This window comes from Vicugna pacos, chromosome 13 (genome assembly GCF_048564905.1).
Source record: "Vicugna pacos chromosome 13, VicPac4, whole genome shotgun sequence".
Taxonomy (NCBI): Eukaryota; Metazoa; Chordata; class Mammalia; order Artiodactyla; family Camelidae; genus Vicugna; species Vicugna pacos.
Window position 1 is genome coordinate 62,546,959 of NC_132999.1, and position 17,638 is coordinate 62,564,596.

At 59.0% G+C, this 17,638-nt stretch overlaps 1 protein-coding gene across 1 annotated transcript in view; it reads right to left on the bottom strand.

Moving 5' to 3' along the window:
• CAMTA1 (calmodulin binding transcription activator 1) overlaps positions 1–17,638 on the bottom strand; it is an 819,414-nt gene that overhangs the window by 86,173 nt on the left and 715,603 nt on the right. Inside the window, exons 8-9 of the mRNA XM_072975888.1 lie at positions 5,008–5,148; positions 1,561–3,407 (exon numbers count right to left, since the gene is read on the bottom strand). Of these exons, the coding sequence (XP_072831989.1) occupies positions 1,561–3,407; positions 5,008–5,148 (1,988 nt within the window). The remainder of the gene's footprint in view (positions 1–1,560; positions 3,408–5,007; positions 5,149–17,638) is intronic.

Consider the following 17,638-nt stretch of genomic DNA (forward strand, 5'->3'; position numbering starts at 1 on the left):
TGCCGTAACGGAAGGAGGCAAGGGAGGTGTGAGCTTCCCGGTCAAGACTGGGATGCTGAGATGCCCAGTATAGGTGACCCCTCTGAGGCCACCACGATCAACCAGTGAGCAGCCTCTTTGCCACGGCCACGGCAGGGGGACACAAAAAGGAGAACAGTGGGCCACGAGCTGTGATGCTCACAGAATAGTAACCAATGATATATTCATAAACTATTGATTACTTACTATGGGCCAAAGACTTTACAAGCACTCCTGGCACCACACCTCGCGCGGAGGCGGGTGCTGGTGTCACAGGCAGGTGAAGTCACGGCACAGCCACACTTGACGCCCAGGAGTGCCCCCCGAGACATGCCCTTCACCCTGGGCCTCGCTGTCCCCTTCACCAGGGCCCGGGGGAGACTCTGAAGCGGAGACGGGCTCTCAGAAATGCTTCACTTCTCACAGAACCCCATAACCACGTCCTGACTCAGGCACTGTCCTGGGAGCGCCTGCTAGCGCCTGGGTCTGGAATGTGCACGGGTTTCTGCAAGCATCCCTGCACCGCCCACACTTAAAGAAAGTACCCCATGAGCTTCCAGGTCTTTCAGGAGCACCCCTCCCTTGGTGTCCTGGGTATCAGCCCCTGCCCTAGTGTCCAGGGAAGGTGGCAGTTCCAGTGGGAGCAAGGGAGCCGTGGGCAGCCAGCTCCTGGGGAGAGAGTGCCGATCTGGGCCCGGCGGTGAATGTTCTCTCCCTGAGCACCTGGCAGGTGGGCTGGGAGGGGTCAGGGAGCCTGTCCTAGTGGGCAACCTGGGATTAGGGGAAGCTCAGGCCATGCTGTCCCCTCCTCACGCCACTCTATTTCGGAGGAAAAGGAAAGCTTCCTTCCTTAAACACTTGTGCCACCTTGGCAAGACCTGGGTTTTCCTGCGGTCCTGGGCTTTGGAGCTCTGAGTCTCAACTTCAGATCTCAGCCCCCCGGGAACTGAGGCCGATGGGGGCTCACGGGGGAGGAGGCCACAGGTGGGATCGTGTAAGATCCTGGGTCATATAACATGCCTTTGCTTTTAAAGAGGTTGGATATACCCCCCGAATCTCACAGATCACTATTCGGAAGCTGTACCCTCCCTCTCAATTTGATGGGAATTATTTGTTTTTGTTTTGTTTTGTAAAATAAATCAAGGGTAATGGATCCAGATGGTCTCTGGTGGTGATTTTTGAAATTTTTTTCAGCAGCCTTAGGATCCTCCTTCCCTCAAAAAAAGAGAAGCAAAGCAAAATATGAGTGGAATCTTAACACATAAGCCAGGTGACAGCAAGCACTGTTCTGGCAGAGCTTGGAGGGGCCCTGGCCTCCAAGGGAGACCCCTGACTTTAAATCTACTTGCTCCAGTGAGGACAGTACACAGCTTGAGAGAGGACGGGGTAATCTGAGCACCTTGGGGACAGAGGGAGGGGACGGCTTGGTCTCCCTGGCCCAGAGCTTCCCAGAAAGGGCAGAGCCATGCAAACGAGCTTCCCCTGGCTATGCGCTGGCTGGTGGTGGGCAGGTGAGGCGGGCAGGGGAGGCGATGGTCTTACCTCCGGGTAAGACCACTCCGGGGAGTAGTCGGTCACCATGAACACCCGTCCGCTCTGCTGCAGCATGCCCAGGGTGCCCGGGCCCGAGGCGGCCGAGACCACCTCGGCGACGTGCATGTAGGCCATGGTGCTGGCCCCGGCCTCGGCACTGCTCAGCTGCAGGCTCCCCTGCTGGGGGCTGCAGCAGGGGATGCACATCTCCGCCTGGGTGAAGGGGGCGCGGGCCCCGTCTTCCGACTGTGAGAGCGCCGCGCTGTCCCCCGACACCAGCTGGTGCCCGTAGATGGTGCCGCTGCCCCCCTCCACGGAGATGAAGTCGTTGATCAGGTCGGAGAACTGGTTGCTGAAGGAGATGTCAAAGTGGTCCAGGCTGAGCTCCATGTTGGAGGCGTTGCCGAGGCTGGGCTGGGCCACGGGGTAGAGTCCCTGCACCACATTGCCCGGGAGGATGGGGACACCGCTGGCGCTGCGGATGACCCCGGTGGGCTCGGGTTGCAGGTAGTGCTCGGAGCTACAGGCCTGCAGCTCCCCAGACTTGATCAGGCCCTCGCCCCCTTCGGCCACCTGTGAGGTCTCCATGGTGACCTCCCCTTCCGCTGCCATGGCCTGGAAATTGGCCTGGAACTGCATGAGGTGGAGGGAGGAAGTGGACTCTATCCGCGTCTCCACGTGGCCGCTGCAGGAGCTGGTTTGGGATGAAGCCTCCGTTTTCACCGTGGGCATCACAAAGCTGCCCCCAGAGTCACTCAGGCTGCTGTGGGCATTCTGCTCGATGGGGAGGGGCTTGCTGGCGTCCTGCAGGAAGAAGCTCGGGGAAGGGGTCTGGTGGACGTGGGGGCTGCGGCCCGTCTGGCTGAAGCTGGACGTGTAGTCCTTGTTGGAGTCTATTGCACTGAAGTCCATCTGCTCCAGGGTGGTGCTGGGGCTCAGGCCGCCGCCCGACGGCAGGAGGCTGGAGCCTGCGGTCAGCGTGAGGGAGCTGGATGCCGCGGCCGCTGCGGAGGAGGAGTACGCGTCTTTGGCCATCTGCTGCTCGAAGGAGGTGTCCTCAGTCTTGATCTCCTTGGTCAGGACGGTGGCGAAGCTGAAGCCCCTCTCCACTGGTGGCGAGTGCCGGACGTTGGTGCTGACCATCTCGGCTTTCAGGCCCCCGCCCCCGTACGTCTGGCCCTGCTTTGGGTTGTTGAGGAAACAGTCGGGGTCAAAGTTCATGGTGGTTTCTGGAATCTTCCGGCCCCCGTCGAGGGTGGTGGAGAGGACCAGCTCTTCGGACACGTTGGTGGGCAGCATCGCCAGGCTTTCCGAGCTGCCCGAGGTGGGGAAGGCGAACTTGTGGCCGTCGGAGCTCACGGCCAGGACGAGGCTCTGAGAGGCGTCGGGGGAGAGGAGGTGGGGGTTGGGGCCGGCGGTGGGGGACATGGTGTACACGGCCTCGTTGGTGACCTCGGACATGAACACCGTGGCGCTCTGGGACAAGCTCCCCATCACAGAGGCCACCGCCATGCTGGATACGCCTGTGACCACGGGGCTGTCCACCATGTCCGGGTCGCTGTTGAGCCCGCTGCTGATGGACACGGGGGAGCTCTGGGTGGTGTCGGGGACCTCCACCTGGTTGGTGGAGGAGACCTCGGTGCTGTTCTGGTGCAGGAGCACGGGCTTGGCCACCTTGCCATTCCTCTTCTCGCGGCTCGAGCCCTTGCTGTGGCTGTGCTCGTGTTTGCCCTCAGACACGTCGTTGTGCTGCACCTCCGAGTGGCCCCCGTACCCCCCGGTCCGCGGCTCCACCTTCGGCGAGATGATCCGGTGTTTGGCACTGTTACACTTGTGGTGCACACTGCTGCCCGCTCCTGCGGAGATCGGAAGCCCAACACGCACCCGCGCACACACACGCCACACGTGCACACACGCGCGCACGCACACACGCAGAGAGTCAGAGCTGGGACTGCGGTGGACCCTGTCCCTGTGCGCTGGGGTCTGGCAAAGCCCAGCCTGGGAGTCCAGGCAGGCACCTGCCCACCGGGGCTGGCGTGGGACAGACACTCAGGGTCTCAGGTCCACTTATCCCACTCCGAGTTCTCATGTGTCCCCCGGGGCTTTTCCCCTGAGGCCCTCTCCAAACAGTGATGGGCATGTCCCAGTGCACAGGAGGTGGGGAAGGAGAGGATGAGGAGAATGCCATCCTTCAGGAAAATCCTTCCCACCTCGGGAGGCAGACACCACTCACTGCAATGGCTCTCGCAGGCCAGAGGGGCTCAGCCTGGGATGGTGGCCAGAGCCCTCTCCCCTCCCATGAAACTTTCCACACCTGCTCAGGCCATAGCCGTACCCTTTCAAGAAGGCCCTTTAGGACTGGAAGTCGAAAGCTGACAGTTGAGGGGCAGGTACAGCTCAGTGGCAGAGCGCGTGCTTAGCGTGCATGAGGTCCTGGGTTCACGCCTCAGTACTTCCATTAAAAAAGAAAAACAGCTCCTGGCAGAAGCTGACGGTGGGGTGGAAGTTGAGTTTGGGGTGTGTGTGTGTGGGTGGAGAACAGTGCATCTCTCTGGATTAGCTCTTAGGCCCCAGGACCAAAGGGGGTTCTAGACATTTCCTTTGCGGAAAGGTACTTGGGGTCCCCACCCCGTGTTTAGCTAGGCCCAGCCTGTCCTTGGCTGGGCAAGGAGCTGAGCAAACACAGAGCCCTAACCCCCAGCTCAGTGGCAGAGAAGAAAGAGCCTCAGGCTGAGTTTCTGAGCAAGTCTCGCTCAGGGCCCTGCCTCCAGGCCTCCGCTCCGAAGTAATTTTCATTCCATCTGATAAGGGTGACTTCTGCTTTTGATAAAAGGGTGAATTCTCCCCAGATCCTTTTACAGCCTCACCGAGATTCCTCTATGCATGAAGACTTTGCAGACAAGTGACATGACCCTCTAATGGAAATATCTAATTAAGGCAGCGGAAGGAGTGAAGAACCACATTTCAAAGAGCAAATACCATTATCAGAAGTGTAGACACATCAGGACAGAGGGTGTGGGGCATGTTACATTCTTGGAGGAGACAGAGGTTAAAGCAAGAGGTTTAGCTTGAGTGGTCCCATTGACTCAGGGCTCATCTCCTGGAAAAGCCCGTGTCCGCCCAGCGCCTGGGGATCTGGGCTCCGGCTGACGATGCCCAGGATCCCGGGGCCTGGAGGGCACCGCTGTGGGTGGATGTGGATGTGTGCCCTGGAGGCCGCCTCCCAGCTGTGCTGCCCAAATTCCTAGAGGGAGCCTGCCTGCCTGCCTCTCTGGAAACCACTCTTTCCTGCCCAAACTGGGCTGCCCCACCAGCCCCGCCAGCCTCGCCAGCCCCATGGGGCAGGACCAGGGAGAGTCGCCCTGGCTCCTGGCCGACCCCCTCCCCTCACTGACATCACCCCTGCTGCCTGGCAGAGCCCTCTCTGCCCGCATGCCCGCCGGGGACCCCGCTCACCCAGGCTGCCGGTGCAGAGGCAGTTGTGGGTCCGAGGCTGTGGCTTGGTCTGGTGGCTGTCGAGTATCTGCTGCACCAGCTGCTCCACCGAGAAGCCCGAGCTGCTGTTCCCGTTGCTGCACGTCCACTTGATGCCGTGGACTGCGGGGAGAGAGGTAGGTGGCGGTTAGGGGCCACAGGAGTAGGGGGAGATCCTGGGAGGGGTGGGACCTGGGCCCTCCCAGAGCACAGCCCCCTCTCTGCATCCACAAAGTGATGCCTGTAAGGAGGGGAGGAAGAAGAAAAGAGGGGCGAGGAAGGAGGCCCAAGCTGTCCCACCAGACCCCGCTCCTCGGGGGACCTCTGCGCTCCCCCTCTGCCTCTTGTCCTCCTTTTCTATAGCACAGCATGGGGAGGGGCCGCCCAGAGACTTGCTTTTATTTTCCCAAAGTCCAAGTGCATTGGGCGGTGCTTCGAGGGGTTCTGGAGTGGAATGGAAAGAGAGTGAGGACAGGGAAGGAGAGGCGCTGGATGCCGAGGGGCCTCCCCAGACCGCAGTCATGGAGACTTGGAGAAGAGAAGGAGAAGGGGGAAGGGGTCGGCTCCGAGCAGGATGGATGCCCAAGCCTGGGTGGGAAAGGGCGGGGCGGGAACGATTCCGCTCCCTGCTCTCATGAGACTTCTTGGCCTCAAGGGGTTGCAGGTTAGGCCGGAGGAGAAGGGGACAGACTAAAGGGCCCATGTGGCCTGGACAGCGGGTGCCCCCTGATGACCGGCCACCTGCACAGCTGCGCTGGGGCTCTGGCTTGAGCCTCCTTGACCCTGGGCCTTGGCTCTTCCTGGTATTGGAGTGGGGGGCCCCAGAATTGCTGAGGGTGGGCTCCTTGCCTGCCTGGCAGGATGGGGCTGGAAGTCTAAAATAAACGACTTGCCTGGCTGAGGGTGTAGACTGACTGAGTTTTAGGCCTCTCACCCTGCTGTCTTTTCTCAGCTGGAGCAGACCTGGCCGAAAGGTGGCCAAGCTTGGGCTGGCCTGTCAGGCGCCTGGCACAGCCCAGCTCTTTCTGGTGGCTCTGGTGGGGCTGGGTCCAGAGGCAGTGTGTCCACAGCCCCGGGGCTGGAGCTGGTGCCCGGGGCTCCAGGAGGAACCCAGGTCCCTGTGAACGGGGGCCAGTGGGAGCTGGTGGTCTGGAAGGAGGGCAGGGCACAGGGTTGGGTTAGGGAGAGGCCGGACGCTTTGCAAATGCAAGAATTCCCTTTCCCCTTTGGCTGAGCTCATCTGGCGTGGACTCCAGGGGAAGAGCTGTCAAACCCTCAGGGCCTGCCTTCACTCTGTGAGGGGCACACGAGGACACACAAGGAGAGTCTACACAGCAGGTAGGAGGGGGGTTGGACTCAGACCTAGATTGGAGTCCAGGTTTTCATCTTTACTTGTGTGAATTTGGGCAAATCGCTAAGCCTCTCTGAGCCTCAGTGTTCTCATCTGCAAAATGGGAAGATAACAACAAGTGCCTCACAGTGGCCAGGAGGGACCCGGTCTCCTGTCTGGCACTTTGTGCTGAGCCAAGTGAGCGTAGTGGTGGTCATAACCGCTAATGGTGACGATGGTGATGACAGCAGTGACGGCGATGGTGGCGGCACACGGCATGCGATGCTGGCCTTGCCCTGCAGCTTGGCTGATGCTATGGGAACAGGGCTTGGAGAACGGGGCTTCTTGCTGTGAAATCCACGGATGGGGTCAGCCTTGGAGCATTCTGTGGCACCATCTGTCTCACACCGCTGTTCCTTGTCAGCACCTTCGTGGAGAACTTCGGTGGTTTTCCCAAGAAAACCCCGGCGAGGGTTACAATCTGCTGGGAATCCCTCGAGGCTGCCGCTTCTCCTCTCGGTGCCCCTGCCCCAGGTGTTCATCCACCATCCTCGCCCTCCACTCTATTCTGATGAGGCTTCAGCTCCTCTGGAGGTCTTCCCAGCTCTGCCTCCTGTGCCTTGGGCAACGCCAGGGCCATGGCCCTGCTCCCGGTGGGTCCTGAATTCTGGCGGGTCATTGAGATGGGATGGCAGCTGAGTGACTTCTGCCCCAGACTAGCTCAGCTGCCTGATCTGAAGCCATGGGGGCCTGTTTGGGGCAGAGGTGACGGGCATGTGCGGGGTTGGGGGTGTGGGCGGGGTTTACAGCCCCCCTTTCCACCAGCGGACAGCGCCACCTTGAGATACCAGGAACTTCGCCGGCAGCCCCCGGAGGCCTGCGCTCTGGCTGGCTCGAGCCTCCCACCTGCCCGGCAGCTAGAAGGGAGGGCTCAGGCCAGGGGTCTGCAGGCCTCACCAAGCCCCGGAGGGCTTCTACCTGGAAATCCAACAGCGAAGACGGATAGCAGGAGAGACCCGGCCCAGGCAGGAGTCGGGGTCAGGCCCTGTCCTCACACCCGGGCCCCCCTTGGCTGGGGACCTTCCCCAAATTCTTCATTTCAGAGATGAGAAAACGGAGGCTGGGGGGCGGGGCCGAGAGCAGGGCTCCAGGACCCCTTCTCTGAAGCTGCTGTACACACAGATGGCCTGTCCCAGCCGGCAGTCCCTCAGAGGTTCCGATGTCCTTGATAGGGAGGAGCGCATGTTTTAAAAACAGCCCCGCAGAAGTTCCTCATACGCAGTCAGGATGGTACACACGCAGCTCGTCCTGAGCCCACAGTCGCAGGTACTGCACGTCCGGGAGCAGAAGCACCTCCAGGGCTCACTGCAAAACCAGACCAGACGTTCTCAGGGAAGACCCCACTGAGTCTGGACGTGGGTCTCTGGACAGGTGAGCTGGGCTCAGGCAGCCCCACCTCTGGCCACTTGGCCACACCCCGCTCAGAGGTCTGGGCTCATGAGACCGGGCAGGGTTGCTAATGCCTGGACAGGCAGTCACCTCTGCCAGAGCATTCCGGCGTTTCTGACCAGGGACCCCCTGTGCTCACCGCTGCCCCCCAGCCAGTTTCCTCCAGCCCCCATCGGGGGTGTGGCCACTGCGTTCTTTCTGCCTCTTGCTCCTCAGCTTACGCCGTGAAGGTTATAAAATAAAAACCCAGCGAAGGGTGACAGATTGCAAGCAGAGAATTTCTGGATGCTTAATGCAAATTACCTACTGTCTTAGCACATCCCGTATGCAGAGTGTCTCCCTCCCCCTCTGGAGGGGGCGGGAGAGAAGCCCCCTCCTCCGAGGTGGTGAGCTGTTAGTACTGAATATCAAATACTATCAAGACGGCTTTTAACACGTCACGCTCTGCTTCTCGACACGTAATGAATCAGCGGGAAAGGAGATTTCTATGGGGAAAAGAGCGCTTCGTGAAAGGAAGGCTCATAAACACGCACTGGCCTCCCCGCTCCCCTGCCCCGCCCTCTTCGTAAAAGCAGCAAAAAGGAAATGGCATGAAAAGTACACTTGATGAAACGCAGGGTCATGACCTGGGGTGGGGCACAGGAAGACAAAAGTGAATTTCACCCCCCCAAATAACCCCCACTCCTGGGCTGGACACTGGCCCTGTGGGAGGACTGGTCTGTGGAGCCGAGGCCCGGGTGGTGCTGCAGGACCCCAGCCGCCCGCTCTGGCGCTGACCTGGCCTGTACGCGACGCTCACCCTAATGACCTCCTGCAGTCGGGCGGCCGCGCTGCCACTAATCTGAATAATCAAAACGAAATCAGTGACAACAGCATGGGGCCAGAGCATCTTCTGATGAACAATTCACCCAAGAGGCAGCCAACTGCTGGGAAGGGAGTAATTGAGATCCGGGGGAGGGGGCCAGGGAAGGTGTGGGGGGAGCACCCCCAGGGGCCGGCTGCCAGCCGAGCGCCTCTTCGGTTATGGCTGCTCCATCCCAGCCTTGCAGGGGAGGCAGAGAGCTTGGGCCCGGCAGGCTTAGCTCTACCCCAGGTCAGGCTGCCCTATCACCCTGTTATGGACAGAACTGTGGCCCCCGCCCCCCTAAATTCTGAGGTTGAAGCCCTAGCCTCCAATGTAAGTCTATTTGGAGGTGGGGCCTCTCAGGAGGTAATTAAGGTTAAGTGAGGTCATAAGGGTGGGTCCTAAACCAACAGGACTGGTGTCCTTTAAAGATGAGAAGGAGACACCAGGAGTGGGCACACAGAGAAGGGCCGTGTGCAGACACAGGGAGAAGGTAGTCGTCTGCAAGCCAGGAGGAGAGGCCTCCCCGGAAACCAGCCCTGCCCACAGCTTGATCTTGGACTTCAGCCTCCAGAACTGTGAGAAATCAACCCCTATGGTTTAAGCCGCCCGGTCTGTGTACTCTGTTGTGGCAGCCCCCGCTGACTAATTAATATGGCTGCCAACAGTGTCAGGCCTCCCCCTCCCCAGGCTGCCTGGCTGGAGCCCTGTGAGCCCCTGGGAGAGACCCCCTCTGCCCTTGGCACTGCACATGTGTGTGTGTTTGAGGGGCCCTGAGATCTTTCCAGAATGCCTGCCTCTCCTGCTGCTTTAAATCTCACCCTTCCATCCAGCACACAACATGGAGCCTCTCTTCCCCTGGGAAGCCTTCCTGATTACCCCAGCTCTCGTCCCCACTGGAGCCACAGTCTGAATCACAAGGACAGGATGTTGGGGAGGGGGTCCCTGAGCTCTGCCCCCGTGCTTACAGTGCTGCCTGGCTCCCAGCGGATGCTCAGTCAGGACTGCTGGAGGGAGTAAATGAACGGGCAGTTTCTCAGGCATCACACCCTCTCCAGCACCGCTCTCTTTCTGTTTCATCCATTCATGATTTTCCCCAGTGAGCTGTGAGCAGAGCTCCAGTCTCAGTAATAATAGCAAAAATAACATTTACTGCCCTTGCACTGCGAGCCAGGCACTGTGCTAGGTTCTCTACATGTTGACTCCCTTATAAAAAGAAATAAATCACAACCCCCTCCAGCCCTGGTTGGGCGCCCACTGTGGAGGGGCCCTGGGCAGTGGCTCTCAAAGTGTGGTTCCAGCTGCAGTGTAATCACCCTCAAGTATGCTAGAAATGCACATCCCCAGGCCCCACCTGGCCCGGGGTGAATCAGAAGCTCGGGGGTGGGCTCAGATCTGTGCCCTACCCTCCAGGGGATTTGATGCTAGCTCAGATTTGAGACCCAAGGACCTAGAGATTCCATCTCTCATCTCTCAGTGATCCTTTGAGGCAGAATTTCTGTCCCGTTTTATTCACCCGAGGACCAAGACTCAGGAAAGTCCCGTGACTTGCCCAAGGTCACATGGCAGGGAAGTGGGGGTGGGGAGGGGTGGCCGTTTCCACTAAGCCACCTGCCTCTCGGTCTCCCCAGCCTCTATCCCTCCCAGGCTGATCAATGGCTCGACTGTTCATTAGGGCGGAAGAGGGAGAGCTACCCCACCAGGAGCTAGACTCCTTCTGTTCACTTTGCTTTCTCAAGAGGGGGATTCCGATTTCCTGGGGGGCGGGTGGCTGGGCAGGAAGCCCAGACCCCCTCTCCCCCAGGGCTGGCCCAGGTGCTGTTCCCCTGGCCTGCAGTGCCGCCACTGTCTCCTGCCCTCTCTGAGGATGGGGGCTGCCGGCTGCCTCAGAAGGGCCAGGTGGGCTGGGGCGGGGGAGGGGGCAGAAGTTCTAAAGGCCCCGGACTCTCCCTCATGACCTTCCTCAGCTGGGGCCAGGCCAGGTGGGCAGCCAGGACACCCGTCTTGGGCCTCCCAGGGGCAGGGCAGGAAGTGGGGGGCCGGGTCTGTTGTGGACCTGCTCTTGGAAGACCAGGAGTGAGAGAGGGAGGAAGGTCCCTGCAAGGAGTCTCAGCATCTCACCTGGGCTGCTGGGGTTCCTGGAGGGGTGCTGGCCTCCTTCATCATGGCCAACTGGGGTGAGGTTAGGGGAAATTTCCATAAAAGACAGGGAACCCGAAGAAAGACTCTTCCCAGAGAACGTGGGATTTGTGGGAGCAGCATCTGGCTCCTCGCCTAGGTTGCTAGTCACTGGGAGTGCAGTGGGGTGGGGCCAGGACCCACTTATTCACAGGCAGAGGTGCAGGGTGGGAGGGGCCCAGAGGCAACCTTCGTGGTTGTCTGCAGAAGCCACAAATGTTTGTTCCCGATGTGGCTGCTTGAGGCCACGGTGGAACTTTCCCAAAAGGTAGGGAGAACCTCTGAGCTCAATGCCGGAGCCAGCTCCACAGGAAGGAGGGGCTGGGATTCAGAAACGTCCAGAGTCTGTGGGAGACAGACTGGCAGGTCCACGCTGGCTGGGGGTCACGGCCCCGGTGGCCGCAGCTCTTTTCCTTGCACACGTGTGACCTTGGGAAGATCTTTGATTCCTCTTGGCCTCAGTTTCCTCACCTGTAAAATGGGTGCCTCCCACTGATTCATCTGACTACACGTCACTCTTCCTCAAGGGACTAGAAAGATACATGTGGGTCCTACACCCAGAACTCTGATTCGGTGGCATCCACAGGAGATCTGAGGCCAGACGGGGTCCAGGGCCCCAGGGGAGATGACCCTTTCTGTTCTGAAGCATCATTCCTGGAACACTTTGGCAAGGAATTAAACAGTCAGAAGGGTATGATCTGGAAGGCCCCTCACCCTGCAGTGGCCCTGGTTGCTGGTGAGAGCAAGTGGCTGACCCTTCTTTGCTCGGTGGGGCAGTGACTTCTGGAAAGATGACAGGGCACCTCTGGCTGGAGCTAGGGTCACAGCACAGGTGGCGCTGCTGGGATGGATGTTTGACGTTCTTTGCAGAGGAAGAGATGTCTTGACGCTGTGGTGAGCAGGTGACACGTGGCTTGTTGGTAACAAAGAAAATCTCCCCCACCTCCCAGCAGAGGTCTGTGGCAGGGGGCAGGGGGCGCTTTCTCTTGGACCCCGTCAGCCTCGGCTCATCCAGGGCTCCCACTCAGGGACTCAGCTCTCTGTGAAGACCCAGACAGAGGTGACTGTTTAACTGCTGTCCCGACAGGTCACCTTGGAGACCAAGATAGCGCTGCGGTGGTTTGTCTGGACAATGGGGTCACCCAGACCCTCCTAGGTAACCCTGAAGTGTGGTCACCCTACCCAGGAGCCACATGACAGAGGCGGGCGGGAGAGGGGTTGCCATGCGCCTCGCAGGGCCTGAATGAGCCCATTTGGCGTCTTCCCACTAGCAGACCCTCGAAGGCTGTCTCCATGGCAACAAGGTCAATGGGAAATGGCAGCTGCGTTGGTTTAATTTTCGCTGTATTCTTGTTGACAGGAATAAAGGGCCTGCTTCTGGTTTCTTGGTTCAGCTGGGTAGAATTTTCATTAGGTTTAACTTCTCCTATCCAGACACCCACAGACTATTCAATCTCCCCATCTCACCCTCGGCTCGCGTTCTCCTGCTGGTCCTGAGGACAACGTACTCAGAAATCTCATTTTGAGGTGCACAGAGGCTGGGTGGGGACAGGGTGGTGCGCGTGTGTGGGGACACACAGGCTGTCCCGAGTGGGCCTGTCATTCCTGCTTCAGGATGTCTGGTGATGTGGGGCCCAAGACCCCCCTTTCCATCTGCTACCAGGAGGCACAGGCTTCATTCCATCCATGAACCAGCCCAGGAAAAGGCAAAGGACCTGAGGACTTCTTCCAGGAGGGGGGCACCTAGCACCTCGGAGGTGAGCAGCAGGGAGCGGGGCTTCCCAGGCAGGAGCTGATTTGAGCCGCTCAGGCCAGCACAGCTGCCAGGGCAGGAAATCCAGGCCGTGTGGGGATGGTGCTCCCCGCTCCTCCGCGCTTGGCCTCACAGGCATCTCCTAGGGGCCCTGTGACATAAGAAGTGGCCTTGGATGAGTGTTTCCTCTCTGGCTCTGCTAACTGGGCCAAGGACGTGGCATTGTGGAGCCATTCCGAGGCTCTCAGAATCTCCTCCTGATTTGGTAAGTGGCATTGTTACCGAGGCCGGGAATTCTCCGCGCTGTAGTAAGAGCGTGAACGTGCTTGAAGTTCTCTGATTGTCTAGTAATGTCTGAAGCCCAATTTGGCAGGGAGAGAAGAAGCTTCAGCCATTATCCCACATCCAAGGAATCATGTCGGCTCTGAAATCCTCTTCTCTTTGGGGCTCGATGGCAGCCTTTGCTCTCAGGCTCCGCCCAGGGGCAGGGGTGGCAGGAGTGACCTCCGGTCCAGGCAGCCCCTCCAGGTGGTGACTGCAGGGAGGCAGGTGCCCTTGAAAGGGGTAGATGCCTCTTGGCTCCCAACTATGTGGGCCAGAACCTTTGATTTTCAAAGAAAAGCTGCAAATTTGGAGATTAAAATGTCAACAACACATTCTAAGTTCAAGCAAACCACTCCCCAGCATGAGCAGGGCTGTGTCAGCCCTGGGAGGCAGTCGGGCACAGGCTGTGGTTGGCGGGGCTGCCCTGCCGGCAACACCAGCAGAGGGGCGCTCTGTCAAAGCTCCCGGACAGAGCAGGGGATTCTGTGACTGCAGCCCTGAGTGGCAAGTAGCCAGGGAGAGACAGGAAATCAAAAAAAGTATTTCTCTGTTAGTTCTCCTATTTGGGGGCCAAACTCGCTAAATAAGGTTCAGCCTGAGGGAGAAAGGCACACTTACAAAACCAGCCTGGATCCTCCCAGCAGAGCAGGGAAGGAAGTAAGCCTGGATTTCACATCAGACTTGCCTCTCTCTTGCCTTTGCTGGGAGATCCCGCAGGGCTGGGAGGCGCCGGCGGGGCACTCTGGCAGGAGTGGGGACATGAGGAGACCCAGCCTGGCCGCTCCTCATCTCAGCAGTTCCTCACCAAAGGGACAAGCAAGATGGGCAGGGAATTCCTCTCCAGGCCTGTCTACACTGAACCACCTCCCCAGTGACTCCAAATCCAGCTGACACAGGCAGGGAGCGGGACAGGACCTCTGGGCTTGGCAGGCTCCGTCCACTGATGAGTCCCTCTGCACTTAGGGACAGAGCTGTGGTCCTGGGGACACAGATGTGCTTCCATTTTTTTGCGCCCCAGGGTTTCTCATGACTTCAAGTCAATAAGTGTCTGGAAGACCCCATTCTGTGTCTGGCACTAACATCGAACTTTCAACCCAAGGAAACTTCTAGGGTAGTGTGTCTCAGCCCAGAGTCTATGGGAAGAATTCATGGGGCCCTGAAACACCCAGAAATGATGTCCCGATTTTTTGTGCATGCTTGAGATCAGCGCTGCCTCTGCAACCTGCCTCCCTTCTCAGATCTGAGAATCAGCTGATGCCCAAAGAGGCCTGTGGCCCCCCAAAAGGGCCAATCCTGATCTCCACGACAGGGCTCCTTGGCCGGCCTCTTGCTGGAAACTGCGTTAAGCTGGGATCTCTCAAAAAGCACAAGAATCTTGCTTGATAAAAAATTCAGTTTCCCAGGGCCCACTCCAGACCTGTGGAATCACGACGTCTTGAGGGGCAGGGTGGGGCCGGAGACAGGAGCCTGCCTGGTATCAACCTGCGCCGGAGGTTCCGACGTGGACCGCAGCTTCCGGCACCGAGCCGACGTCTGTGCCCAGGCTCTGTGGGCCTTGGAGGACTGGCGGGGGGCCTGGGGGTGGGGAGGGGGAGGAACTGCAGCTTCTCTGCCTCCCCCGAGCCCCAGTGGTGGGCGGCCGGGATGTGTGCAAGCTCATTCCTGACTCCTGGTCCCTCATCCTGTCCTGAGAGTCTAACTTCAGAGATGAGGACAATGGAAAATGCTGCCAATCAAACATTTCTGGCCAAAAAGAAACCCTCTGGCCCTTTGTAACAGCAGGGTGAGGCTGCCAGCCCCTCCACCTGCGCTGGCCAGGTGCTGTCGGACCAGGTAGACCCAGGGCGAGAGGAGGCTCCTGAGGGCCCCCTTCTGTCTCTTCCAGCCCCACGCCAACCCCCACCGCTCCAGAATCACAGAGCAGGTCTCAGGCACCAGGTCCTCAGGCAGGGGCTGGACGTGCTCCCTGCGGGGTCGCCCCAGGCTGGGGAGTGGGGCTCCCCGCAGGGCTCGCGTGTCGGAGCCGCTCTGCTGCTGTGGGCCACAGGGTGGCGCTAATGGACCAGGAACGAGTTCTTGCAGGGCCCGGAAAGGAAGGCCTTTGTTGATTTTACTTCTTGATGTTCTATAATCACCAGGATTACAATCTAAGCAAAAAAGAAAAACAAATAAACACCGCCCCTCTTACTGGCTCTTTGGTCTTTGTCTGGAAAATCATGCGAAAACAACAGACGCACTGCCTTACACACCCCAAGGCTTGAGTGTTGCAACAGGGAGGTCGTGCCAGGCAGGTGGCGGGGGGTGCTCTGGAGACTGAAGGCTCTGCTGGCCTAACATGTGGGGCAAGGAGCTCCTGGTGGAGGCACCTGTGACCCAGCCTCCTTCCTTCCAGTCTCTGCCGCATCAGCCTCGTCTCAGCCAACACGGGGCTCCTGTCTCCAGCCACCCTGTCTTTGCCGGGTCCCGGGTGCCTTGCAGGCCCGTCCTGGCCATTGCTCAGAGGCTAGGAGCATGCTTGTCCAGACAGCACGTGGCGAGGGGCGGAGGTCCTTGCTCCTGGGAACACCAGCGGGCTGCAGGTGTCCAGGGACCACAGGTGACTGGGGTAACGGAGGATTGCTGGGAGCTAGGAGAGCACCCTTGAGTCCACCCTTGAAGCCACGTGGTCCACCCCACTATCAACATGGTCTTCATCATCTCAAGCCTAACATGGCCTCTGCCCGCCCCACCTACACTCAACAGGGCCTCCATTCTCATACAGAATATGGACGGCCTCTACCCTCACTGTCAGCACAGCCTCCACCCGCCTCCATGCTCAACAGGGCCTCCATCCCACCATCAACGTGGACTTGATTACTTCATACTTGGCGTAACTTCCTCCCTCACACTCAACATGGCTTCGTTGACACAGCCTCCACTCCCTTCCACTCAGCATGACTTCTGCCTCTTCCGCATCAACGTGACCTTTATTACTTCATACTCAGCGTGGCCTCTGTCCTCACTCTTCGCAGGGCTCGGCGCCCTCGGACTCACATGACCGTTGCCACCTCACGCTCCTCACCGACTCCATCACTTCGTATTCAACGTGGCTTTTAAGCCTCAGACGTGACACCACCTCTGGGCCACACCTGTGCTGGCTTCTGCCTGCTTCCTCCTCCGCGCTGCCCCACCCAGCCTGCCTGGGAGCACCTCTCTGCCTTCTGCCTGTTTCCAAGTCCCACACATTGGTCCAGTCCAGGGTACTCTCAGGCCTTCTGCCTGGCCTCCTCAGCTGCTACGGCCCCTTTGGTGTGTCTTCCTGAGGGCAGGGCCTGTGGTTTTGCCCACCGTGCAACCTCCCCAGGGCTCTAGGAGTGTGTTCTGGTCCAGTGTTGCTGGTCCAGAGTCCCCAAAGGACCATCCAGCTGGCCTTGGCTGACCACCCTTAGCCCAGTGCTTGGCAGGGGCTGAGCGCTCCAACCTGGGAAAGAGGACTGACTTCCTGGCTCTGGAACCACCAGCTGGTCAGAGGAGGAGCCGGGCTCCCCCCACGTCTGTGCCTCCCTCACCAACGTTCCCAGCAGCTCCTGGAAGTCCTTCTGCACATCCTCCTCGCCCTCACTGCTGCTTGTGCCCAGCTGGGGACCCCTGGGGGAAAGGCTATGAACACAGCTTAAAGCTCACTCCCTCATCCCTCACTCTGGGTGGAACAACCTCACCGACTGCTAGCTGGGAAGTGGCTGGCACACCTGTCCCCTCCCGGGCTGCCACAGGGCAGAAAGCCACAGTGCTCTGAGTTTGTGATCCAGTCCCAGGGAACTGGCTCCATCTGGCTCCCCAAGGGCGGATAGTCTGGGCCACTGTGGTTCTGTGCGGCCAAGGATCACTGAGCAGTCTTCCCGCCAGGTTGGCAGGACCAAGGCTCAGGGCTCATCTGACCCTTCATTCGTCCCACTCAAGGCTGACCCGGGAGGAGCAGACCCCCCCGCCAGCCCCTGCAGACACCGTGGTGGTTTGCCGGGTCCAAAGCTGTGCTCTCTCAGATCAGCTGCATTGGAACAGACCCCAGAGTTTCCAGGATGAGACACGCTGATCTTTAGATCATGTTCTCTTGAGCTCTATAAACTCCAACCTTCTGACAGCTGGGACCTAGGCAATCACCTTCAGGCCTTGAGCTGAGCTGAGCTGAGCAATTCTCAGCTGAGGCCTTCCTGGAGGCCCCCAGGCTGAGAGCTCAGCTCTACTCAGCCTTGAGTAGGCCTCACTTGAAGAACCCTATTCCCCAGAGTAAAAGTTAGGATGGTAGTGCTTAGCAAAAGACTACACTTCCCAGACTCCCTTGCAATGAGGGGTGACCCTATGACCAAATTCTGGCCAATGACATATGAGTGGAAGTATTGTGTGCAACTTCTGGGCCCTGTCCTTAAAGGGAAGAAGCTTGTCCTCCATTTCCTCTTCTCCCTTTCCCACTGGTTGGAATGCAGTTACGATGGCAGGAGCTGGAGCAGCCATCTTGGCCCACATAAAAGAGGACAATGCCCTAGGAATGGCAGAGCAGCCAGCTGGGAAGCACCTGGGTGGCTGATCCAATCCCTGACACTCTGAGGCTGCCCTTTCAACCCTGTATTGCTACGTGAAAGAGAAAGAAACGTTAAGTCACCGTTTCTTTCGTGTTACAGCAGTAGGACCCATATTCTAAATACCACAGAAGGGATTGCAAAAGTCGCGAAGCATCGTGGGAAACATACTGGGAATT